Source organism: Artemia sp. Qi Xiang Cuo, chromosome 6 (genome assembly GCF_049724085.1).
Source record: "Artemia sp. Qi Xiang Cuo chromosome 6, ASM4972408v1, whole genome shotgun sequence".
NCBI classification, from domain to species: domain Eukaryota; kingdom Metazoa; phylum Arthropoda; class Branchiopoda; order Anostraca; family Artemiidae; genus Artemia; species Artemia sp. Qi Xiang Cuo.
In genome coordinates this window covers 48,087,755-48,114,817 of record NC_142799.1, presented here as the reverse complement: position 1 = coordinate 48,114,817, position 27,063 = coordinate 48,087,755, and the positions used below count along the sequence as shown (strand labels likewise).

General features: G+C 34.5%; 1 protein-coding gene across 3 annotated transcripts in view; it reads left to right on the top strand.

Moving 5' to 3' along the window:
- The window catches only part of wrd (Protein phosphatase regulatory B subunit well-rounded), a 77,635-nt gene that overhangs the window by 21,559 nt on the left and 29,013 nt on the right, over positions 1-27,063 (top strand). For all 3 annotated transcript variants that reach the window (XM_089090784.1, XM_089090786.1, XM_089090785.1), the window contains exons 2-6: positions 4,436-4,639; positions 14,688-14,887; positions 17,408-17,541; positions 22,160-22,229; positions 25,999-26,129. In XM_089090784.1, coding sequence (XP_088946910.1) covers positions 4,447-4,639; positions 14,688-14,887; positions 17,408-17,541; positions 22,160-22,229; positions 25,999-26,129 — 728 coding nt within the window. In that variant the 5' untranslated portion in view covers positions 4,436-4,446. The remainder of the gene's footprint in view (positions 1-4,435; positions 4,640-14,687; positions 14,888-17,407; positions 17,542-22,159; positions 22,230-25,998; positions 26,130-27,063) is intronic.

The following is a 27,063-nucleotide window of genomic DNA, read 5'->3' as shown; positions in this document are numbered from 1 at the left end:
GCGTTTATGAATAGAAAAAACATAGTTAATGGATGATTTCCAGTATTTGTTTAAAACATTTTAACATATTTTTTTTTGTCTGAAACAAATGCATATTAATAAGCTCTTTTATTTTGATGCATTATGAAAACTACTTTTTATCCTATTCCATTTGCCATTGATTAAGCAGTTATTCGTAAAGCGTCAAGACCAAAAACCAAACGTTAGCATAAAGAGCGAGGGTTAAGGTGGGGGCACCCCCCCCCTCGTATACGGAGTATTTTGTTCGTTTTAAATTTACCTGTTATTCTTTACTTTCATGGGAAAAAATAAAATTGTTTTCTGCTTAGTTTTAGTAGCCTATCACACTCAAGGTTACCCTATATGGCAGAAGGGCTACTGCCCTTTCGAACCTAACTCTAAATTAAATAAAAAAAACAAGTTTTTTTTTAACTGAAAGTAAGGAGCGATATTAAAACTTAAAACCAACAGAAATTATTCCGTATATGAAAGGGGCTGTCCCCTCCTCAACGCCTCGCTCTTTACGCTAAAGTTTTTTATTGTTTAAAAAAAATAGAGTTGTGAGAAAGTCAAACTTTAGCGTAAAGAACAAGGCGTTGAGGAGGGGACAGCCCCCTTCATATACGGAACCATTTCTGTTCGTTTTAAGTTTTAATGTCGCTCCTTACTTTCAGTTAAAAAAAAACTTGTTTTTTTATTTAATTTTTGAATATTTTTGAATAAATGCAGGTTTTGATCTTGGCTCGCATTAAATGAATAACTAAAACATAATTTGCATATTAAATTAATTTTATTTGGTTAAATGGCTTTCTCAAAACTTGTTTCATTTTATTTATGAACGTTTTTATTAGTAATAAATACAAGCAACTTACGAATTAACTTACGTAACGAACTTCTATATACACATATTTTTAATACGTATATTAGGGGTCAATACCTTGCTCTTTAAGCGAAAGTTTGAATTTTGTTCCAATTCTTTAAAAATGACCGCTTAATCACAAAGGCCGTTAATTAGAATAAGTAGCTCTTATGAAAGTACTAAAAAATCTCTGGCTTAAAGAGTGAGGTATTGACTAGGGGTGAACCCAATCATATATGTAATATTTTCTGTTCGTTTAAAGTTTCGATGTTGCTGCTGTTGCAGTTGAAATACTTGTTTTTTTATATTTAATTTCTGATCTTTTTTTTAAATAATGCTGGGAAGTCCGGCGTCCCCTTCATAGCAATGTCCCTTCTCCCATGAAAACTTCCTTCATGGAAAGATCCTCCCACATAACCCCCGCCCTAACTTTCAGCCCTCCTCCCGGGAACTTCGGGGGATTAAGTCATCCTAAAAGACATACTTATAATATTTTCGAACATGCTGAAAAAAATTGCTATCTCAAAATTTTGATCGGGTGACTTTGGGAAAAAAATGAGCGTGGGAGGAGGCCTAGTTGCCCTCCATTTTTTTTTGGTCACTTAAAAAGGGCACTAGAACTTTTAATTTTAATTCCAATAAGCCCTCCTATGATATTCTAGGACCACTGGGTCGATACGATCACCCCTGGGAAAAAAAACAACAACTAAACACGCACCCATGATCTTTCTTCTGGCAAAAAAAAATGCAAATCCCCATATTTTGTAAATAGGAGCTTGAAACCTCTACAGTAGTGTTCTCTGATACGCTGAATATGATGGTGTGATTTTCATTTAGGTTCTATAACTTTTAGGGGGTCTTTCCCCCTTTTTTCGAAAATCAGCCAAATTTTCTCAGGTGCTTAACTTTTGATAGGTAAGATTAAACTCTATGAAACTTATGTATTTGAAATCAGAATTAAAATCTGATTCTTTTGATGTATTTATTGATATTAAGATTCCGTTTTTTAGAGTTTCGGTTACTATTGAGCCGAGTCGCTCCTTACTTACAGTTCGTTACCAGGAACTGTTTGATCAAAGCCTAATCTTAGGTGAGCAATGTTTTGAGAAAGGGGGCTCGTTTGCTTTTTTACATATAGTAAAATTTTCCAAATCTGGGGCTTAGGTATTCTCCCCATAAGAATTCACTGGTCACCGCTCCAATAGATACTGTGCAACTATGCAATACTCTATAGCAGTAAGCTTTTTATTGAATAAATGGTCAACAACGGTTTGTTTCTATGGACTGCATTTATATTTAGGACCAAATGATGTACTGCATGCAAGTATGGCCTACTTGATGGGAGGTCATATAGGCCTCTAATGATTGATTACATTTTGGCCCTGTCCAGGCCAAATAGTTAGAATAAACCATTTGCCTGTAGCAATTTCATTGTATAATTTCTATCAAATCGCACTCCTTTTGGGAGGAGCTTAATTCCTGTGTTTAAATTGATGGAAATTTTCTTGTGTTAATAGCAACCATGAGCAACTTCAAAACTCATTTTTGATATAGGTCTTATCTGCTGAAGACGGCCACTGTATATGTGACTGAAATATCCAGAGATTTTTTTTTTGTTGTTGTTTTACTGTCACATAAAAGGATTTGTCCCTAATGAACTGTTATTTGTACGTCATTTTAGAATATTTAGAACCAGCATAAATAATATATTTTTTGTTGCACATATTGTAATCAAAACTCCATTTATTATGGTTTCGGTTTCTATTAACAAAGATTGCTATTTACTTAAAGTTTGTTCCTCTGAAATGCTTGATCCAATGTTCTCTTAAATGTGAGGCAGGCTATTCCTCTAACCCTCAACCCCTGTTTTTTTACATTAAAGTTTCATGTTTTTCGAACGGTCCTTCAAGAATGACAATCATACCTGAAAACCTGTACCCCTCCAATGTTTATTTGGACAACAGTCTGAATTAAAATAAAATAAATTTAGAGTCATAATTTCTACGGTATTCAAGGTAAGTTCTTCAAATAATTTTATTTACGAGTATGCCCCCCATGGATGCCGTCAGGAGAACCAGGAGGTCACTTCCACGAGGAAAAAGGAAGACATTAAAAATGTACATAAATGGAAATATTAGAAATATTTCTATATAAATCTCAGTGAAAACAAAGCTATTGGTAGCAGTTCTCCTCGCTGTCCTGGAAAATTTCATGACATTGTTCATGGTGCCCTCCCCCCTCTCAGCCTATTGTATCACCGCCATCCTGCATAATAACTGACGCGCTATTACATACAACTGTACATGATTTTAGCTAGCGTCGAATGAATCAGCTTAGTCAAATGAACTATTAAAATAAATGTATATATTTTCTCTTTGTTTTATATAGACTGTGCACATCTTTAGGAACCAATATGCCATCGTGCTGCATTACTGCAACTGGAGTAGGGAAGCTCTCTAATTTGGCTCGCAAGCTTGCTAAGCTTGGCCTTCTCAGAATCTTCACTTGATAGCTTTTGTCCTCTTTGGGGAAAATTTGTTGTTTTTTGCCAAAAAATAGCAAGGAATGCTGCATTGCTGTGGTGCAGTCTTAGGCTCATAGTGACACATAATGTCTTCTGTTTTACTCAGGTATGCATGCCGTTTCCATAGTATATCCTTGGGAAACTCTGGGACTATTGGCCTAGCAAATGATCCCTAAGAGCTCCTAGCTGCTTAGACAACCAAGACCAAACATGGCTGCTTTTTCAGCTAAAACCTATCTATGAATAATGGGTTATTTACATAGGTTAGGGCAACTGCCCCTGGGGCAGTGGGGGTGATATCGAACGTGGAGGCCTGCTTGATGAATATTTCACTATTTCTGAACAAAATGACTATCTGGCAATGTTGATCAAATATCATGGAGTTTACAGGGGAATCGTAGCAGAAAAGGGCACATGAGGACATTAGCCTCTAATTTGTGTTTTTTTTCGAGTCTCATTGTTGTTTTCTTTGGGAGGGGGCTGTCCCAGGGACATTTTTTGTGCATTGGGTTCCTCTTGGTCCAAGGACATACAGCTTTAAGTAGCAATCTGACTAGGTACCGAAAATTTTTTGACCCATTTCTCTCTACCCCTATTTAGTCATGGCAAAGTATTTGGTTCTTTTGACGAAGAGAATTATCCCCAAAAAATCGAGCCAATGGTACATTAAACAAGGTTCCTTTTTCAATTATTAAACCTATGACTTTTGGCTATATCAAATTCCTTTTCCATTATCAAAACTTTGAGAAAATCTCACGGTTTCTGAAAATTTTCACTGGACCGTCACTGTTTGCTTCTTAAGAAGCTACTTGCATGTAGGACGCCTGTGTGGAGGTATGTTTTGTTGTAACAAAATGACTTTAATGTGTGAATGAACCTTTATTTTTTGTTTTTATATCTTTGTTTGTAACTAAGTTTTGTAAAAAAAAAAAAAAAAAAAAAAAAAAAAAAAAATCTTAGAATTTCATTAAATATCCAGAAGTGGAGTTTTTTTACCTCCTACCAACTCATTAAAAACTAACTTTTTGTTTAATGAATCTTATTTTTTATAGGTGAATGAAACATGTCAACTAGTCCTAGTTCACCGAGTTCTGTTCCCAGACATAATAATGGAGCCAGTACGCCCCCTCCACCCACTCCAATTAATAAAATCAAAGTGTCACCAAGTCCAGCCATTAAAAAAGAGCGGAGACAATCCTCTTCAAGGTTTAATATTAGTAGAAATCGAGAACTCCAGAAGCTGCCTCCTCTTAAAGGTTACTTAATTTTGATTTTCTTTTCTATTTTGTACAGAGTTAATTAGATATATATGAAAATTGTGTTGCAGAGCTAGACTACTTTGTTTGTTCGTTTGTTTTTTCATTATCTTCTTTTATTATTATGATCACTGGTCTGTATCTTGGTAATTATGACAGATAGAAATTTGAGATTTTTTGGGGTTATGAGATTGTTAAACAGAGCATAAAATATCCTTTGAAGTTGGGAAAATTTGACCAAACTTGGTTGACCTGGTCTTGTTTTTGGAGATTTATACCTAATTCTAAATAACTGGGGATACCTAAGTTTTTGCCATCAGGATATCTATCAATAGGGGTTTTATTGGATCTCTATGATCAAATTTTTTGATAAGCTAGAGCATGTTTCATAGTCTGGCTTTTTGATTGTCTAAATATAGATCTAATCCACCGTCTGTGAGGGGTGGGAGGAGCCTCCTAAATTTTTGTCATTAAGATATCTACCAGAAAAAGATCAGAACTCAACCAAGCTTGGTCAAGAATAAGAGTTAGTGTCCTAGTTATGCCTTTGGGGATTTGAACAAGATGCAACCTTTTTGGGCGATGAAATGATGAAGGGTCTCTAAATTCTTGGCATCAGGACATCTAGCCAAAGTTGTGGTTGGATCTTTACCAAACCTGGTTAGAAGTAAGTGTAAGTGCCTAGTTGATTCATTAGAGTCCGAACCTATTCCTACATCAGTGGGAAGGGTTTTTTTTAATTTTGCGATTACAACATTTACCAGAATGGCTATCAGACTGCAGCCAAACTTGATTGGAAGTAAGAGTAAATGTGCTAACTGTGCCTTTTGGAGTTTTGTAGCCGATCCGACCTATGTTTGAAGTTGGGGTCCCCAAATTCTTTTCTTTAGCATATTCACCAGATGGAATTGACAAATCTTACCAAAACTTGGTGGAAAGTAAGAGTTAATGTTCCAGTTATGTATTTTGGATGTGGGGATCCAATCCAACCATTACGAGAGAGGGAAAGTACAAGACCCCCCTAAATTCTTGTCATCAGGACATTTAGCAGAAGTTACTATCAGATCACAGTACAATACTTTGTTCCAATCAAAAAGACTGTATTTGACAAAACATGGAAAAAAGAAGAACTAATAAATAGCTCAGTCGGTTTCAAGATGTTCATAGAGCATCTGTCAAATCAAGAGCAAAATATTTAAAATGAATCCACATAAAATAGTGACAAATTCATCAGATGAAGTGAGTCTCTAAGGCATGGAAACACAGGAGACTATATGGAGGTCATGAAACGCTTCGACAAATGAAATTTTGGAAACATCTAATAGCAGTAGAAAGGTGAGGCAACTTATTCAAAAATCGCAAGGAATCATTATATACTGCTTTAGATGACGTAAACCATGAAACATTATAAACAAGAGACAACCTAAAAGTTCGTACAATGAGAACAAAAATGTTTTCAATATCTATTGTGCAACGACTAAGCGATCAAAGCAGCTACTTGCTCCTGAAATAAACCGACCTTAAGGAATGGCAAATATAACCACCACCAAGCTAACGCTCAATAGAGATATAACTAAGGTAATTGCATTCCCTCAAGAAGGACAGATCGTCACCACATAATCTAACTGGTGGAATAACAAGTGCGGGAGAGGATTATGGGCAAAAACGTATACACCTAGTCTTTGCGAAGCTGCAAGGAATATCGCCAACAGTAGTGTAAATTTTACAAATTTTAGTAACAAAGTAAGTCTCGTGGGCCAAGTAGTTAACATAACCACGTCATCTGCATAGCTTAAATTATTAGTACATACAGATTCAGTATGGCGACCGAGATCGCCAACACTGAGATTTCTCAAGATGCTTGCAACACCCGTAAAAAGAAGAGCGGACAGCATGACGAGCACCATTTGCTGAGGAAAAGGCAAACCCATCTCAGAATCTCAAAGAATTATAAAATGCGGTCACGTAAATTGAAATAAAGAAGTCACAAATTAAGTGGAAGGGAACCATGACTATTTGGAATACCAAGCTGATTCAAATAATGTACGTGGTCAGTCGTTATATTCACGTGGAAAAAAAGTGTAAACGTAATTCGAGAATAGCCAGTAATGTTCAATAGCGGCACATAAAATTAAAGAGGCAAAGTTTACTGAAAGTAGTTTTTTTACTAAAATACGGTAGGTGCTCTGGGAATCTTGGCAAAGTCAAATCCTAAGGTCTAGGATGAAAATTATATGCATTACTGGAATGATACATCTGGTTTATCTATGGAGACCAAGTCACTGCCGAAAAAGAATCATAAACTATCCCATGATTGGTAAATGTTTAAAAAACAGTCGCAAGAAAGAAGAAACATCAGCATAAATTTATGATTGGTTTGAAGATAAGCAATCAGAGCGGAATTTGGCTTTAGTTTAAAAATCACTGGTAGAACATTTGAAGTAGTACTCCATATAATCTGCTTGCCTAGGCCTAAGATCAAAAGTAACACACTGAGCAAGGTCGTATCCAGGGGGGTAGGGGGTTTGACCCCCTCCCCCGAAACTTTTGTCCAACTCGTAAAAACGTTAACAAAAATGAACAAGGGGGGTAAAAAAGAAATTGTAACACCCCCCCCCTCCGAAAAAAATCCTGGATACGGCCCTGACGCTGAGTCTTCAAGATATTTGAAGATTCAGTGTGTAAATAAAACAGCAGAATAAACAGATTGTCGTTGGTGAAGAAATTAGAGCAGAAGCAGAAATATCTGGACAAAACGGATCAGAATTCTTATTGAAGTTTATGGCTAGCTGATTTGCACGTGTGGATTCCTGAGGCTGCATCCATAGAAACGCAGAGGCAACTAATGATTTCTATAGTCGGCAAGTACAGTCTGGAAAACCACCATTGCTGCAACCATTATACATCCACCAAACAAACTAATAACGTAGGATTTCTATACAATAGTTTTGCATAAAAAGTCCATCCCTGCGCAATAACTTTCTTCTGAGGCAGTGAGATTAAGTAGAAGGGGTAGTCGCTAGCGCCGCTGGAACTGTAATGACACACATAATAGTGTACAACTCGAGAGTTTTGTTTCTTTGTGATTCACACGTAGACATCACTGCAGTTGATAATATCTTGGTAAATTACCCGATTCTTAAAGCAGGCTTCAATAATATCATATCGGACATCGGACATGGCTTCAATAATATCATACAAGACTCAAACATCTCTGACAATTGGAAGCAGGGATTCTGAGGGAATGTAATGTTCAAACGAAGACCGAGCAACCGATGAGTTACTTAAGGAAATAAAGCGAACAGGATTAATATGGTGGCAGAAGGGGAAAAATAATCACTAGGATTAGTATCTCAGAGCAGATTCAAGCTCAGGTCAACAGCATTCAATATACCATGAACATCGGCGAGAGTAATGCTCATACCCAAAATACACATGGCATATGAGCAGTAAGTAGAAGCACATTCTCTTTACCACACCTAAAAATTAGTAACCTGATGCTGAAAACTGTCAGAAAGAGACCCCTGTCCTATTACACATATATCACCAGATGTGTGGCCTTTTAAAGAACTTGAGTCATACGAAGCTGTATGATTTCACAAAATAGAAAAATAAGGACTATCATTTTTCATAACACCAGAATCCTGTTGTAGTGCCAATGCTTCTTGAACAAGAAACGACTGATGGAGTATCTGACAACGAAAAAAATCTGCCATTTACGAAGACATGTGGAGCAGCAGATGTAGCTGGCAAGTTTAATCGTCATTGTTGCAGTATAAGCGTTGTTCACAGATCCAGTACGAGAGCCGAAAGTACCATGGTTTACCGTGCTGGGTTTTTCTTAGAACTTCCAAGACAGTACAACTAAAAACCAGTATTTAATGTTTAAAATTCTTTTTTCTGAAAGTTTTTTTTGAAAATAAAACTTCATTATGTCTAAGCGAAGAACAAGGTTCAAACTTGGCCCAGAGTGCCTTACATTTCACTTGTCATTTTGAAGCTTTGAAGAAAAATTCACTGAAAGGAATATTTTAGAAGCCCGAATTGTAGAACCTGACCTGAGACTTTACGAAGGCGTAAACGAGGTACCTATGCTATTTTGCAATCCGTCACCAACATCAAAGATTTGGCTTGTAAACCCAGTACAAACCCTGTAACCCCACCTACTCTGGATATGGTCTTGAAGTCAACTGATTGGTGTGGAAGGGAGAAGAATGGATAGATTTTCTTGATTGCTAATATCGCGTTTCCGAATTTTATTGCTTGATCAGGTTTCTGATCGAACAAATTGGGCAAGTTTAAGAACTCAAGGGCACTTTCATTGTTGCTGTAACGGGTCGGAGCATTATTCTAGTAACAAACTTTTACAAAATCTTTGATTCCCGCTGGCAAATAAGAGGTGTTCTGGATTTGGGGACCCCAAATGGTATAGTAAAGATCGAGTATCGGTCGATATATGTGGTATGGGCAAGTAGGAGTCTTCGATCTGAGAAGCTTATCCTACGCATGCTTGTTAAATTCTCGATTGAGCTACTTGTACCTATGCTATTTTGCAATCCTTCACCGACATCAAATATTTGGCTTCTTGTCTTATTCCTACTTGCAAAGTTTCAATTCCTTTTTACAATATTTTACCACTAATTATGGTACTGCTGCTGGAACACGTGACCTTTGAAAGCTACAACACGGAAAGAGACAACACCTAAACCATTTTATGCTGATTCTGCATTTTTACTTGTTATCATTCGCAGAGTAGACATTACATCCTACATTACCATCGCGAACCATTTAAAATCTGGATTAAAAGTTGATGTTAAGAGAAAACCTACATGAAGACACAGATATTCAATTTATTTTTTGAGAGCATCTTAAGACGAAATAATTGTCGCTCGATTGAAATGCCGATACTTTTATTGTCCATGTAATTCATGTACGTTTCTTTGCTTTCACAAAGTTGCCCCCCCCCCCAAAAAAAAAAACAATAACAATTTTTTGAATAGATGTCTTCTCAAATGCTCAAAGACGTAACGGAATAGTAGACTTAGTCATAGCCAGCTAACAAAGAATTGTTATTAAGTGATTTTTTTCTTATGAGCAAGTCAGTGTAACCTTTTCGTTTATATTTTTGAGTAGTTCAGTTCAGAAGCTGTTGCTTTTTATTGATTTTGTATCGTTGGAGTTGTGAAAAAGGCCTCATGGGGCCTGAATTATCTTGGAATTATCTGAATTCTCTTGGGATAGCCGTTTGCTAAAGTCGGCTTGTGATCAGGGAAAGATGTGTACTAGTAAAACGCAGAGTAGTCAAAAACTAAATGGATCAACGGGGCAATTTTTTTTGCCTAGACTAAAAAAAAAAACTTCCGACTATTTTCGAAGCATAATCAGCAGTTGTCTGACTCGTCTAAATATAGGTTAATGTGGTGTTTCAGTCTGGCTATTCTCAAATTCTGCCATAGAAAATGAGTTGATGGAACAGATTAAGGAAACTGCTTGTTTAATGGGTGTGAATGTCCTTGCTACCAGGAATGTTAGAATCAATAGAATCATTGTGCTCTACAAACCTTTATAAAAGCGTAAACAAATAATTCCATACTCAATTTTCTGCATAAGTGCTCAAAATTCTGTGCTTGAAATTTTAGCTATTGCTCGAAACTAAGCAGGGGTAACCGAAAACCATGTGTGATTTATTAGTGTATTCTCTGTAGAATTAAGATAACATTTTACCAAATGGATCTGGCTTTTAGATGTTTATTAAACAAAAAAAAAACAAGGTTTTTTCAAACGAAAGTAGGGAGCGACATTAAAGCTTAAAGCAAACATAAATGATCCCATATATAAGATAGCCTTTCTCATCCTCAGCCCCCACTCTCCGCGATAAAGTTTTTATAGTAAAGATAACAGAATACGGCACTAGACTTTATAGTCCTTATCCGTGGTGCGTAAGAAATAAAAACTCACTTTTTTGTAAATGTGGACTTAAACATGTATAATACAGGTCTCTGATATGCTGAATTTTGGCGGGGTCATTTTCATCAAAATTATTTCCCTCTTTGAGGGTATCTTGCCCTTTCTTCGCAAATGGAGCAGTATTTCTCTGGATCGTAAATTTTGTATGGCTCTACATTTTATATATTTGGAATCACCGTAAAAGTTAATTTTTTTATTGTAAATATTTCTATCAAAGTCCTTTTTTATAGTTCAGGTTACTATCAACACGAGTCGTTCCTTACGTATAGTTCGTTGTCACAATAGTTTTTATATAAATAAGAAATAAACATAAAACCCTATATTTCCATTTAAGCATCAATGAAAACAAAGTTCCTAGTAACAATCGCCTCCCACCACTCCACATTTTGTACCGGTAAGCATATAACTGTAATGTTTTATGTTACAAAGAAAACATTTTACCAGAATAAGAAGGTAGCTATCACCCGCATCACCTTTAATCAGGCTTAATCCAAATGAAGGAAGATTGCTGATTAATTATACTACCTTCCCATCCCAGATCCTCCTCTATATTTATCTGAAGGCCCATTGTATTTGGCATGAAAATACGCTTTTTGAGGCATCAGGCACTCTCCCTCACCTACACAGTGACCCATTGGCCCTCCCCCGTGATAGCTGATGCGCAGTTATACATCACTCTAAGTAGTTTTATCAAATATCGAGTGAATCAACTTAGTTAAATGAAGCTTTAAAATAAACGTCTGTATTTACTGTTTTTTTTTGCAGGAACTACATGACTAGAAACGAATGCGCCACTGCACGGCATTACTACCTCTAATACTGGGAAGTTCAGTACATAGTTTTTCAATAATTTAAGATCAACTGGCTATCTCGGACTTTCAGTCGAAAGCACCATGGCCCTTTTTAGGGCAAAACTGTAGTTTTGTGGAGACAAAATGGCAGAGAGCGCCACTTTGCTGTGGCACAATCTTTTTAGCTACAGAAAAGGGGTACTAGAAAATTTATTGTATGTTCAAATAAGCCGTTTCTTGATTTTATAGGATTATCGGCTTGATACGAACACCCCAATTAAAAAAAAAAAAAAAAAACAAAAAAAAAAACGCATCCGTGGCCTTCATTCGCGATAAGAAAGTAAATTTTCATATTTTTGCACATGGGCAGCTTGAAACTTCTACAATAGGGCTCTCTTATGGGGTAATTTTTATCAAGATGACTTTCTCTCTGGGGGTGTCTCCCTCCTTTTTCGAAAATCAAGAAATTTTCTCGCTCTCGTAGCTTTAAATGGGTTGCTTAACTCCTTTTTTTAAGAGTTGTGGTTACTATTAGTCTAGGTTGTTCCTTACGTACAATTCGTTGCCACGCACTGTTTGAAACTAATATTGGGCCTGTTAAGAGTGATGTTTTTGTTTCACTAATAGATTTAATAGCCCATTCTCCTTGATAATTTGGTTGATTGGTTGAATCCGCTGTCCCGTATTTTATTTATGTTCAAGATACTTGAATTATTTTTTTTCAGAATCCCTTATATGTTTCTTCTTCTGAATGCAGAAATAGTTGCGAGTTTAAGCTATAGCTATCAACATTTTTTTTATGCTAGACATAGAATGCCGAAAAAGCCTCCGAACTGGTTGTCAATAATACCCGAAAGGCTCAAAGCGTATTTTCTATTTTTGTTTAATTTCCTGTAAATTATATGCTCTGTAATAAAGTGCTTTTTGAATTGCCGCCGTCCAATGGTGCCTAGGTGCTAAAGAGATGTGTTGGCGTGCCCATCTGTGTGAAAATTGTTTGGAATGTTTAAACTCAGTTGATAATAAACTTCCATTCTCATCTGAATATGTTGCAATGTTGCCTCGGCGAAGCCTGGCTATTCGGCTATACTACTGTTACTAATAGTAACAACTCACTGGAGCACCAAGCCACCAGAGGCCAACATAGCTGCGCATGTTCCTCCTTTGTCCGAATCTATTCGAAGCTTCCCTCTTTAAACCCTCCCAAGAAGTTTCATTTATCTTTAAATTCTTTTTAAGACGTCTTCCTATCCCGTTTGGGGACGATTTGATTTTTGTCTGGCCCTGCACGGATGGCCAAAAAGGATGATCTTTGGCAATCCGTCATCCTTCATTTGCAAAATCAGTCCTAGCCATCTCAACCTTTCTTTCTTTATAGCTCTGGAAAACAGGACAGAACCACGTTTTTCGTACGGTTTACTGTTTGAAATGCGGTTAATCAGACGGGTACCCAAAACAATCCGTAGACAATTCCTCTATAAAACCTGTAACAAATACTCCTCCATCTTGCGAAGCGCCCACGTTTCAGAACCATACTTGACTACTGTCATTACTGTTGCTTCCCATATTCCAATTTTGGTTCACAGACTTATCTTCCTATTCAGCCAAACTCTTTTCAACTGTGAAAAAAATACCTGGGCTTTGGCTATTTTATGTTTAACATCTTTACTACATCCCCATCTTTACTAATTGTGCTATCCAGGTAAGGGAAACCCACCAATTGACCGATCTTCTCGTTACCTAAAATCACCTTCATTTATTCCTAGTCTCAGAGACTTATGTGTTATTAACAGTATTTTTAAACCTGTTCTTGTACCCTGAACACTCAAAACTTCTAAAAGATCATTCACTTTGCTAACATTTCCGTCTAGGAAACTCAATTCATCAGCATAATCTAAGTATAGGAGAGTTTTACCATCTCTCCCTTAGCCATTGCCGTGTTCCTTATTACAAAGTCCATGAAATTGATCCAGTGCTTAACTCCTGATTCAGTACGAAACCAGCCGTTAACTGCATTTCTTTCCTTAACCGCAGCAATGTTGTTCTTGTATATAGCAATATCACTTTAATGTATTTATCTGGTATATCATACAAGGATAGGACCTTCGTTACAGTTCTTCTATTGGCTGAATCAAATGCTTGTTTATAATGTATAAAACTGGGGGCTAAAGGGATCTGATGACTTAGACACTTGTCAATTATTAACCTAAGAGTTTGGTTGGCGCATTCTCTTTCTTCCTAAAACCACACTGCTCTTCTCTTAAAACTTTATCTGCAGCATCTCTAAATCAAAAGTATCATCATACTAAGCAATTTGCTTCCTACAGGAACCAACCTAATGCCTGTATAATTGCCACATTCAGTCTTATCACATTTCTTATAAAGGGATCTAATTAAAGTTTTCCTAAAATCGCTAAGTATTTCCTCTTTCAAAAATCATATGTCATAATCTTCAGTAATTTATCTGTAACTTCACAACCTCCATTTGCCAAAAAACTGACTTAACACACTATCAAAAGCTATTCGGCTATCCAAAAATAAAACTGACTCCCTGCAAAGCAATAAGTTTTTAAGCAATTGCAGATTTAAGTTTATAGGAGACATCTAGCGATTTTGAAGACGCTGTCAATCGACAGAGCAGGGGTGACCCCTCTATATGGCGCATCTAATTTTGAACTTTTTTCCAGGGGCATGCGTTTTGATTTTGGACGGTGGCACCTCAATAATTGATCTTAGAGATCTAATGACAAAAATTTGTATGTGGTGCGGTAAATAAAGTTTTGGTAAGCAAAAGGCCATTTTTATGTCGAAATTGCTAACCATTGTCCCAAAGATTAGATCATGTATGTGTTATTATATATATATATATATATATATATATATATATATATATATATATATATATATATATATATATATATATATATATATATATATATATATATATATATATATATATATATATTTATGTATATATTATACATATATGGTCTAGGTTTTTGCTGAGGGTTTGGGTGAATGTGTCTCTTGTGTCCATGGACACTAGGATGTGTCGAAAAGACTACTTAATTTAACTCGGTAACAAGTTACAGATCGTAATTAACGAGTGAACCGAATATATGACGGAAATAGCCCTATAGGTTCAATACTATATCAAAAGCTTCTTTTTATAGGTACTAGGTTTTGGCAGAAGACAGCTGGGCAATGCTCTTAATAAATAGAGCATCGGTTATAATCGTAGCAAAAACAATAAATTTAATACATTTAATGGTATAATTTTCGTGTTTCAGATGCAGGACCAGCCGAGCGTGATAGTTTATTCCTTCAGAAACTAGGCCAATGTTGTGTGTTATTTGACTTTGTATCCGATCCATTAAGTGATTTAAAATGGAAGGAAGTAAAAAGAGCAGCTCTAACGGAAATGCTGGAATATATTTCCACTCAGAGAGGTGTTATCACTGAAGCTGTATATCCCGAAGTAGTCAATATGGTGCGTTTTTTTTTTTTTTTTTTTTTTTTTTTTTTTTTTTTTTTTTTTTTATGCTGTTATTATGTCGCCTTTTTAGAAATATTTTTCAGTCATAGTAAATTTCATTTCTTTCTTTTTGAAAAAAATTCTGTGGAATATACTTCAACTCAAAAAAGTAATTATTACAGACGCTGTACATCAGCTATTCAGATGGTAAATAAACAGAGCATAACGTTTGCGTATTTTAATGTTTCAGTTTTAAAGAACTTGACTGACCCTTAATTTGGTATGTTTACTAGGATATTCCTTAGAAACAAGAATAAGTACAAATAAGCGACAATTGCTTGACGATCGAAAACTTTTAAAGATCAATTTCACTCAAGTCCATAGTAAAATAGACCTAAGTTATGTTTTCCCTGTGAAATTTTTCCGGTATGTTATTTGTAATGTTTCTTGTTTTGATGTTATAATGTCTCGAAGTAAGTCGAGAGGTTTATGTTCACGCGATAGCTGAGATTCAGTTTTATCCATGTACTGAGTTACATTTTTGAATTTGCATGAAAAACGTGTGAAAATAAGAAAATATTTCTATCTTTTAAACAAGTTTAAATCATTCTCTAAGATAAGTTGTAGGTTCCATCATGATTCTGGCTCGGCAAATTGGCAGGTCTGAAAGTAATGAATCTAGTGATTTTAACATATTGTCTTTTCAATGCAGATTATTTGACTGACCGTATTTCAAACAGTAGGCTGTACGAAAAATGTGGTTCAATGCCGCTCTCTAGGGCTATAATGAAAGAAAGGTTGAGATGGCTAGGGCACGTTGTGCGGATGAAGGATGACAGAGTGCCGAAGATTGTTTTTTCGGTCAACCGTCTAGGGCTAAACGGAAAGCAGGTCGTCTTCGTCTGGGGTGGGAGGATGTCATAAAGAAAGATTTAAAGGAAATGGGAACTTCCTGGGAGGGTGTAAAAAGGGAGGCTTTAAATAGATTGGGACGGAGGAGGAGCATGCGTAGCTGTGTTGGCCTCAGGCGGCTTGGCGCTGCGGTGAGCTGTTAGTAGTAGTAAGGCAGATTATAGTTGTAGGATCGCAAATCCCATATTCCACAATAAAAACTACACCACATGGACATTTCCCTTATTTTACGTGCAGGAAAAGGGGGAAAAAGAAACGGTCTTGCTTTATCAGATAGGTGATACAATGTAGTCAAAATCAGTAATTTATCGCCTTTCAATTTTCTTTGGTGTAGCTTATGTCAAATTGCTCACACAATATATATGAAGCACACATGAATGTATTTCAGTTGAAATAAAAAAAAATTATTACTGAAGCTATTATCCTGTTTTTGGAAACCACCAATTTGCTTTTTTCCCTTTATACTGCGTATCCTTATATTCTGCCTAACGTCTATAGGTCTATATGCCTAACGTCTGAATTGCTCATTAAAAAATTACTTTCTTGTATCTTCTTCTTTTTTGGTTAATTTTCCCTACTTTGTTTTGTTCTGAACTTGCATTTTACCCCAAGGAGTTGGGTCTTTTTGTTCTTCTTTGAGGGGCAGACTTTGACATCAATTAAATATTTTGCGTAATTTTTTCCAGAAATTATTTACACTATTTTCCTAGAATGAATGTAAAGAAGGTGATTTATGTTACAGTTGTTGAACTTTTTGTTTTTTGGCATGTTCATATCACGAGGTAGCAGATGGCTCGTCTTTTGTTGGTTAAAATTTAATCCCAAGGGTACATAGATGCACATATGTACTTTTCGGGTGGGGGGGTATTCAGAGGACACCTTTTCCAGTGTGCAGGTATTTCTTATAGATTAGGCTACGCGTTATATGAAGCCGTGATCAATGAGTCAAAAAGGTTTGGGTTCTACCCTTGTATAATTTTTTGTTTTTGTTATGGCATTTATGCATTCGTCGAAAAATTTTATCATTCTAGCTATCCGTCTTATTAAACTTACATGAACGAAAAGCAAATTGTTATGTCTGGGTGTAACTTATTGCATGTATACTTAACTTGGTTATAACCTTTCAAGTAAGTTCAAATATGAATATATAAATAAAGTATTTTTATTGCCGTAATAGCACACAGCTAGCACCGGACATCTCACGACAAGAAAATATTACACGCAATAAAATGGATAAATATATAATGAACTTATAAAACTTTACCCAACATTTTCAAAAAAAACAAAAAACGATGTTTTCCTCCCTGTGTGGTTAGAAAATGGCATGGTATTAGTGAAATATTTTACTTATAAATATGTATCATAAAAAAGTCAAAAAACTCAAATTTTGGCTGCTATATCTTGTACTGCAGTCGACTGTACTGTATATATATATATATATATATATATATATATATATATATATATATATATATATATATATATATATATATATATATTGTGTGGTAATATGGTAATATGATTATGTTGCATTACGAATTAAATGAATTATTACCCATATTTCATCTACATGGTGTTTATAGTATTTATCACACACCTCAAGTTCATTGGACATACTTTCAGTTTGCGACGAATTTATTTCGAACTTTGCCTCCTTCAACGAATCCAAACGGTGCTGAATTTGACCCAGAAGAAGATGAACCGACTCTAGAAGCTGCTTGGCCTCACCTACAGTTAGTGTATGAGTTTTTTCTCAGGTAATACTCTTTTCCAGCTTACAGCTTACAATAAAACACCCCGAAAGGAGTAAAAACTTTTATTGCTTCTAAAAAATTCTTTAAGAAGCTGACCAAAATTCCAAAAATGAAACATTTAGGGCAATAGCTTCCAGAAACTTTCTTCCTGGTTGAATAATTCTAGCACCTTTTGGTGGTACCCGTTTTATTTTGCTCTTGGATGAGTAAGTTATAAGAAATTTTGGCTTATTTTTTAAAACACTTGCGATCAGTGAGATAACAACGTTTGGTATGAAAAGTGAAGTTTAAGGTGTCCTCTTCTAATATACCTGAAAATTTGTTTTCTTTAAGTTCTATTTTTTCATAGAAAAATTCATCTGAGATATCCAGACTTGATAGATAGTAGATTAGAACCATCATTTTGGTTAGCTTTAAAAGTGTAAATTTTTTCCATAACCAAAAAAGCTTCTATCGAATAGAACGAGTTGGGATGTTTCAAAAGTAATTGTTGTATAAAAAATATCGGGAAAAAATGCTAGCTCTAACTTGCTATGCATTGAATTTGGATATCTGAAAAACTGTTTGTTTGAAAAAACTGACACCTTTTTTTATGTTCCTAAAATAGGACTTACATTGGAGCGTGACCTCCCCAAACAAGTTTTTTTTGGCGTTAAACAGCATTCCTAATATAAACTTGCTGTTAGAATGGCGGTACTAAAATAGCGGGGGTAAAATTTAGTTTACTGTATTAAAAAAGGGGGATACATGTGTAATATGGACATTTTCGATATAGTGACAATCTAGGCGAAGTCACATTTTTCATTGTACGTTAGAAGGGATCAATACACCTTGATCTCTTCTAACATTTTCATGATCTAAATAATAACATAAACTGATATTTTCCGGTGAATTCATTTGTTTATTTTTACTTGAGTTTTTTTTTTGTAATAAATACGGTGAGATTAAAAAATGTCGAAGAAACAGGTTTATTATTGCAAAAACAAGTTTTAGCGGAATATAGTAAAATCTGTAAAAACATAAAATTTGTCCTAAAATCAGGAGACGTTCAGAAGATTATCTAAAGGATGTTTATTAGATTTATGAAGTCTCAATATTTTATTGTATTTTTAGTTTTTACTCAAAAATTGAAAGGTAAAAGCCAAAATCGAAAGTTTTGTTCTAAAAATTAAATTGAACATCGAAATATTACTCTTCATTAGGCTTTAAAAAAAAAATTTTTAACCAAGTCTTAAATTCATTCTCGTCTGTGAAAGAAAAGATAAATTTTGCTCCAAACCTTGCATTGCTTAAATCTGGCAGTCCTTCTAATGTATTTATTACAATTCAAAAGCTACAACTGAAGCGCCTCTATGCACTAAGATAGTACCTGGACGTATGGCAAATTGTTACTTTAAAATTTATTGATTTAAGTTTAGGAATGAACAAATAAGAACAAAATCTGTTAAACTTTTCCATAGTAGAGAGTCAAAAAGAAATAAAAATGTGCCATTGAATATGAGAGGTAGTTTTAGGTAGGTAGTATATTTTTAAAGCTTTTTCTGTCTTTAAGATGGAATTAAAGATCAGTGCTTTAATTTGAAACGAGCTGAAGTTAACTTCAACGCCTGACGTTCGTTTTACTTGCACTTACTTGCACTAAGTAAGACTTTTCTTGTCTGAAAGAATTTTAGAGCGCAAAGAATATAAGCGCTTGGTAATTAAAAGTGTTTCATTAACAAATAGCCTTTCAAAACATTTGAATTGAAAAGTTTATTTTTCAAAGCAAATACAACTAAATATGCTCGAAGCGCTGCGATAAGAAAAAAAGCTGAGCTTGTTTCACGTTGCTCTTGTGTTAAAGTTAAAGCATTCATTCTTGAAGCTGAAAAACAAGTTTAAGGCGGGTTAAAAGACGGGAACAGTTTGAAAGACGGGGGTTGAGGGGGGGGGGCAGCTCCCTCCTTATGCAGGATAATTCATTTGTTTCTAAGTCTCAACTCTAATCTTGTAACTCCACGCTCTTTACTTTGCTTTCAATATTTTTTTCTTTTTGTTTGTTATTATTATCATATTAGCTATAATCCTAAATATGAGGGGCTATATATCCCCCCCCCCCGTTACCAGCCTTTAAATCTAAAGTTCAACCTTTTTTTATCATAATGGTTTGACTTTTAAAAACTCACTACTACAAAAGTCTACTTTCCATTTGTTAGGGGAAATTGTCACCATATTGCATGCTGCTAAATTTCCTCTTTTGACATTGATTTGAAGGATCTTCTATAGAAAATTTGGGTCAAAAATTTCATGTTTTGAGGCTTCATTCTCCCTTCCCCCTTTTTCCCCTCCCCGCAAAAAAAGTTCATTTTTAATTTAAACAAATTGAAGTTTACGTTGATATGTGCTTCAATCGTCCGCTTGAGGGTTGTTAAACGTCTTGAATTGATGGTGCAATTATTCATCAAGATTGCTTCCTCTTTAGGGGATGTTTTCTCCCTTTTACAACTGTATGTAAATATTGTTTTCCTAATTACTCTTGATTTCTAGCTTTAAACTCAATGAATGTTTTTTTATTCAACATAACAAGTAGATTGTTTTGATGTATATATTATTGCCAAAATTCAGGTCTTTTTTAGTCAAATCAGAGATCCCCTTGACTTTTTGTTCATTGCCATTAACGATCTGATCTATTGACCAATACAGAGTCTGCGGCCCAGAGGTATGTTATAATGCTCCTTTGAAGAAGCACCTGATGCTTGCAATAATCAACCGCAGGTTTAAACAATCCTTCCTCCTGAAAACTTCATGTCCTTCCTATAATAGGAATCGCTCATTATTGATACCATGCTCGTATATTTCATGTATTCAACCAAAATGAAAGAGTAAAGGATTATATTCTCTTAAAAAGCATTGCTTTCTTTGGCTGGAATTTCTGAATTCACTTGAAGAAGAGGATGATCCAGAGCCTATACAAGAAAATAAGTAAGTTATGAGAGAAATTGAAATGATGTCATGACAAAATGATAGTAAACCTAATTGAGCCCATTTATCCAAGTGTTATTATATAAAACTTTAATCTTATGTAAGTTAGTGGGGTTGAGGGAGGCTTAAATAAGAGTTATATATAAATATATATATATATATATATATATATATATATATATATATATATATATGTATATATATATATATAAAGTCCTCCTGAAAAGGAGGACCTTTTCAGAGGAATTTCAATCCCTCTTTGCGGATAATTTTTTTTAATATAACAAGAATATTGCTATGTTCAGAATTAAATGGCTTCTAATTTGTTAAAGGCGAACCTTCAATTGACGCTGTAATGTAACAGTCAATCCAATTTAAATTTTAATGTGATTTTAGACAAAGTTTTATTCGTCTGCGTTATCATTGATGCGTGAACAAAGACGTCTATTTTTGTACACCATCAAAAATTTTCCAAGGTCACCGCAAGCTTTCATATTTTTTCTCACAAACATCGGAAATTCAACATTTATTTTATTCGTCGTTGCATTTTCAATCACCAAGGGGCTAAAAATTCTGACAAGAATCTTACTTGGTGAAAATGATCGCATTAACCTGTGCAATTTTATTTATGTGTATTTGTTTGGAAGTTTCTAAACTATTATTTATGCTGGTCGTCCAACACGGATGTTTAACACAAATTATATATAATATATGTAGAACAATTCTTCAACTTTTTCTTTTTATCACTTTGTCTCAAGTAAATAGCAACCATAAATCTTTTATTATACCTAAAGACATATAAAGTAGACTAAGCTTTCAATTTAAATCATTCCCAGGGGAAATGGGACAGAAAGAATAAAGGAAATCGATTGTAAAGGGTCATCCCATTTTTTCATTTATAGTAAAAAGCAATAATGAGTTTAGAAGGATTTCCATGGATTACTAAGTGATATTAATTATTCATTAAAATAAAAACGAAATTATTCCCATGCTAATATGGGGTTGTACCATGTATCTTCCTTTTAATCAAAGCTGTTTTGTTCTTTTTTGACTTATAGAAGAATCATCCGATTCTCATACAAGAATCTAATTTCCTTTCTATGTTTAAAAGATAATGGAACAGACCAGATTCGGAATCGTTATACCGTAAAAGAGGAAGGATTTTAGGCATGGCATCGATATCATTTGTCCTTTGCGTTTCTTTTATGCAGCATATACTCGCCACCAAAAGTATATCCAGGATTCTGTTTGGGGGGGGGGGGTACACAAAATTAAAAATGTATCAAAAATTTGTTTATCTGCCTTTTTGTCACGTTTTTGCGAGTAATTTTTTTTTTTTGGGGGGGGGGGCTTCAAAGCCATTACCCCCCCCCCCCCTGTATACGGCCTTTCTCAACGCCACTTTCGTGTTCGAAGAAATTTGCTTTATCTCAACAGTCTGATTTATCTCTGGTCAAGTGCGCTATCCTCGAACTTTTGAGAAAATCGATCATGCATTTAGAAGGCATCGGGAGTATTGCTTGATCATCTTAAGTTGTATTTGGCTCTTAATTACTTTGCTAATTGGCTTCTATGAGGAAGGAGATTGAACAAGTGAGAGATGTGCTAATGGTAATATTAGTTTGTTTTGTTGTTGTTGTTTTTTTTTGTTTTTTTACAGATTTTTGGAGTCTCAAGATTTTCAGCCAAATATTGCAAAGAGATACATTGATCAAAAATATGTCTGTCAGGTAGGTACAATGTCCGTAGTTTTGTCTTTTTTTTATTTTTCTTGTAATGCTTAAACATCACGCCTTTTACAAACAAAATTGGGGAATGGGGACATTTCACCCCTTTTTGATCAAACTTTGGAAGGTAGATCAAGATCATATATTGCTAATTAAAAAAAAATTAACAATTTTTTTAACTGCAAATAAGGAGTAAAATTAAAACTTAAACGAACAGAAATTATTCCGTATATGAGTGGGCTACCATTTCGTCAACCCTCACTTGTTGGAATAAAATGTTTCATTGCTTTTAAAAAAATCTTCTTATTCTATTTAAACGGTCCTAGTGTTTCAGGAGTCTATCTTAAAGGATTGGTCCAACAACCCATACTTTGGCGTGAAGAGCGAGGGTTGGAGAGGGCATCCCCCCTCATGAGGATTGCATTGCGTACTGTCCTTCCCTCCCTGTGTAAAATTTCTTCGGGAAACTTTCCTCCCCGTGTGAAATTTTCCCCCTCCAGAAACTTCCCCCAAAAAATATCCATATATTTCCCAATAATAAATACAATATGAAGTCAATGGGCAAATTTCACAACTTACATCCTTTTCCTCTGGGGTGCTGAGGCGGCCATGTTTTCTCCAGAGGCAAATTTGTCGAACCTTTCAAGTATGCTAAATCAAATGGCTATCTCCAAGTTCGATCAAATCAAATAATTGGGGAAAAAGAGCATAGAATGTGGGCTAGTTGTCTATTTTTCATCACTTAGAAGGAATGTTAGAAATGTAATTGTTGTTCAAATGAGCCCTCTCCCAATTTTCTTGGACCACGCATCCGTGATCTTTCTTCTGGTAAAATATATAAAATTCCATATTTTTGTATATAGGAGCTTGAAACCTCTGTAGTAGGGTTGTCTCATATGTTGAATATCATGGTTTGATTTTCATTAAGATCGCTTAACGTTTTAAAGGATTTTTCCCCTTTTTCGATAATCAGGTAGAAAATTTTAACCAATTATTATTAAATAGAAAGATGGTGTAGTATTATTAAAAAAAGAAAGGTGGTAGTGCTTGTACGCCGTATTTTAAAATCATCTGTGACTCGGACGTTTAAATTCTTGCTTTTCTTGAGTTACAGTGCAAATCTAACGAAAAGTGACCATTAGGTCCATAAAGGACCTATCATCTAAAAACATGCAGAATTTTTCCCTCCATTTTGAAGATGTTTCACAAAGGCCTACTGCTGTTCTTCTTCAAAATTGAAATTGTTGGAACAACTCCGTACATAACTATGAAGGAAATTTTAAAAGAACCGGACGAAAGTGGCTTTTTTGTCCCGCGTGCTGTTGGTGAGGGGATATAAGACTTATTGGCTGCACATATAAACATAATTCTAACTGAAAATTGTTAGAACAACTCCGTATATAACTATCGAGGAAATTCTAAAAGAACCGGATGAAAATGGCTTTTTTGTCCCGCGTGCTGTTGGCGAGGGGTTTTTCTTAAAAGGAAAACAGTTTTCTATCATCACTAGATGTGTAATCGAGTTGAATATCCTTAATAGACTTATTGGCTGCACATATAAACATAATTGTTACTGGAAATTGGGATATGAGGTTGTCCACCTTAGTTCGCACCGTAATTATCCACTTTTCTATTTTCTGTATGCTAATAAAAACGATGTATATTAGACTACTATTTCAATGTGGGTGCAACTTGATAACCAGAAATAATCATTTATTTTGTATCAGTCATCCTCGCATAAAATAAATATAGGTATATACCTGAGGGAATCCAGGCCCAGATCATCTAAAGCTGGAAAATCAAGAAAAATAAGTTTTTTAGACGCTTTAATGAGAATTTATCGGATATGTAAATCATGTATTTTTTCATGCAGTTGTGTGCAACTCTTTATACATCCGTGGACAGGATTACATTAAATTTATCTTTGGGTTGATCAATATAATATGCATGATTAATTTTTAGACTTTGCAGACATACTTTTGATTTTAACCGGTAGACTTTTCTCCTAGCTTCTTTGATTTGTCTCATTAAGTGTAATATTGTAGCCACCATCGCTAATGGATTTTCTATCTGATACATCTCCAAAGGATCTCCGATGCGGAGCACGAAGGCCTTGACGTCATCATTATTGTTTGTTTAATATTGGCTCACAAGGAAAGGCTGGAAAAGGGCTCTTTTCTTTTTTAATTTAGAAGACTTCCATACTTTTTTTGAATCCCTTTGTATGGATAGAAAAATTTGCTGTACTAGATTACAACTTTATATTGTACCACAACATATTTGTGCTGCGTCGGATATATTTGGAGCCAAATACATATAGATGTAGCATTTCTTTAATGATGGACTTCCTAGTACTTAAAAGTTAATAATGAAGAACCTCGTGTAGGTCTAACAGCGCTTGTAAGTTTAACGTGGTTTCAAGTATTAAGAATAATGCTCTCTAAAATGTAGCTTTTTTCTTGTTTTTTTTTTTCTCGGCAAAAAGTTTCTGTGAGACAGAGCCTATGTAAATGATGGAGATTCACAGTTAGAGACAGAGACAACTGATTTGTTATTATTGAAGATGCACTGCTTTGTATATTCAAAGATTTTCGTAAACAAAGGATGTCGAAAATGAATTATGATGATGAATATTTAATGAAATAGTAAAGAACGAAAGAGAACTACAAAAAGATACAAAGATTAAATACAATGTAAAGTTAAACAAACTAAAGACCATCCAACAAAATAAAAACAAAACCTAGTAAAAAAAAAACATCAGTGCCGTGGATCGGTTGTATTATACGAAAATAGTGTAAAGATGCTTATTGTTAATGTGTTCAATGAAATAAATATAAAACACTGGAAAATAATAAAAAATTAAAATTCTAAAAGTGGAAAAAAGAATCAAGAGCTTGTAACAGTACTTCCACTGACGATTTATCGCAGTACCAAGCTGCCTAAGAGCAACATGGCTCTACACGCCCTTTTTCGACTCCTGTCTATTTAGGGCTTCAATTTATACTCCCTCCCACAAAACATCTTGTTTAAATCATATCTTACGACCTCTACCTTATTAGAGGACGTCATACTTTTAGTTTGGCAGCATTTTGCCCAAAAAGTCCAATTTTTCGGTAACTTTCATCTGTGAAATATGATCTTAACCCTTCTTTCATTGTAGCCCTAGAGAGTGGAATACAACTATATTTTTCATATGATAATGTTTAATATTTGGTCAATTTTAAGTTCGAAATTGCGAAGTTATAACGCAACAAGATTGTATGTTTTTATTGTAGGCAGTTGATTTTGTTTTATTTTAAAACTTTTCTTTTGCTGACTGATGTCAAAATTCATTATTTGATCATTGTTTTTAATTATCTCTAGTCAGGGGGTACAAAATTTGTTATTGTTCAAGTAAATTAGGAAGGAACTAAAGTAGAAAGTAGGATAAAATCAAGATTTTGCTTTTATCTTTTATTTGGTTTTAAAACTTTTCTTTCTATTGCTTGTTAGTGAGTTTACAGCATTGAAATATTAGGAGTTGAAAAACCCATCTTAAACTTGGAAAATTTATGAGTTTGTTATTATTTTGAATTTGGTTCGATGTTAACCATATATCCATTTTATTATAAAATCATTGTGCAATATGCTTATAAAAGCCGCATAAAGGAATTTGAAAATTTTTATAAGTTTATATTTAATTATGTTCGAACGACTAGTTCCACTGAATAGTATGCCCCTTAAGCTGAAACCCTTTTTTTAATGTATTTCTAATTTGTTGTTTTTATTTTAGCTCCTTGAATTATTTGATTCGGAGGATCCAAGGGAAAGAGATTTCCTAAAGACGACTCTACACCGTATATACGGAAAGTTCCTTGGCCTTCGTGCATACATTCGAAAGCAGATTAATAATATCTTCTACAGGTTTGATGTTTACTATTCTCTTTTCTTTTCTCTTTTTCTCAATTCTCTTTTCTTTGTGGTTTGTTATTCTTACGTTTTTTGATGCGATGACATATATATTGTTTTCATTTAGAATTTCTTTCATGTGGTGTAAATAGGAAGATGATCTGATGGTCAAGTTAATAGTTTCTCGTCTTTTATAATATTAGTTCTTGGGGAATATAAATATAAAATACCAATTGTATAACGTTGCTATGCACATTCTGGGGCTTTGACCTAGATTAGCTAGATTTTTTTTTCTAATAAACAAGATTTTAATCATACAACAATCAAGAAAAGAACGAAATCAATGTGCAAAGTTTTTGTTTTGACCAATATTAAATGTAAGTAGAATAAAAATTGCCATTCAATTGATATCAGCTATGTAGTTGAATCATAAACGAGTAAATTTGTCACTTCATTTATACCTGCCAAAATTTATTATTTTAACAAATTACTGAGCTAACTATCTCAAATGAATTGATGATAGATAAATTTTAAAATCCTCATATTGGAATAGTTTGTTTTGTTGAAGATGATTGACCATAACTTCTTAACAATTTTGTTTTCTAAATAGTTACTTTAGTTGCCTTAAAATTTGTGTATAAAACTGGTTAAAAGATGGCCTTTATGGTTTTGCAGGGCTAATGTAAATATGATTGTGCTTGTTCTAAAATATCTGAAGACATTGATCTCTGAAATGTTTTGAAGTTTTTTTAACCTTTATTGTCATATTTTAGACGTCAAAATACAGCTCTTTGAACTACAAGTGAAAAGATGCAACATAAACAAAAAAACTGAATTTAATAAAGACGTTGTTACAATAGTAAAAAAACATCTTAGATATCGCAAAAACCATAAAGTTTGCGAATCTAAATGTTATACGTTTAAAGTTAAACGTTTGATACGTTATCGA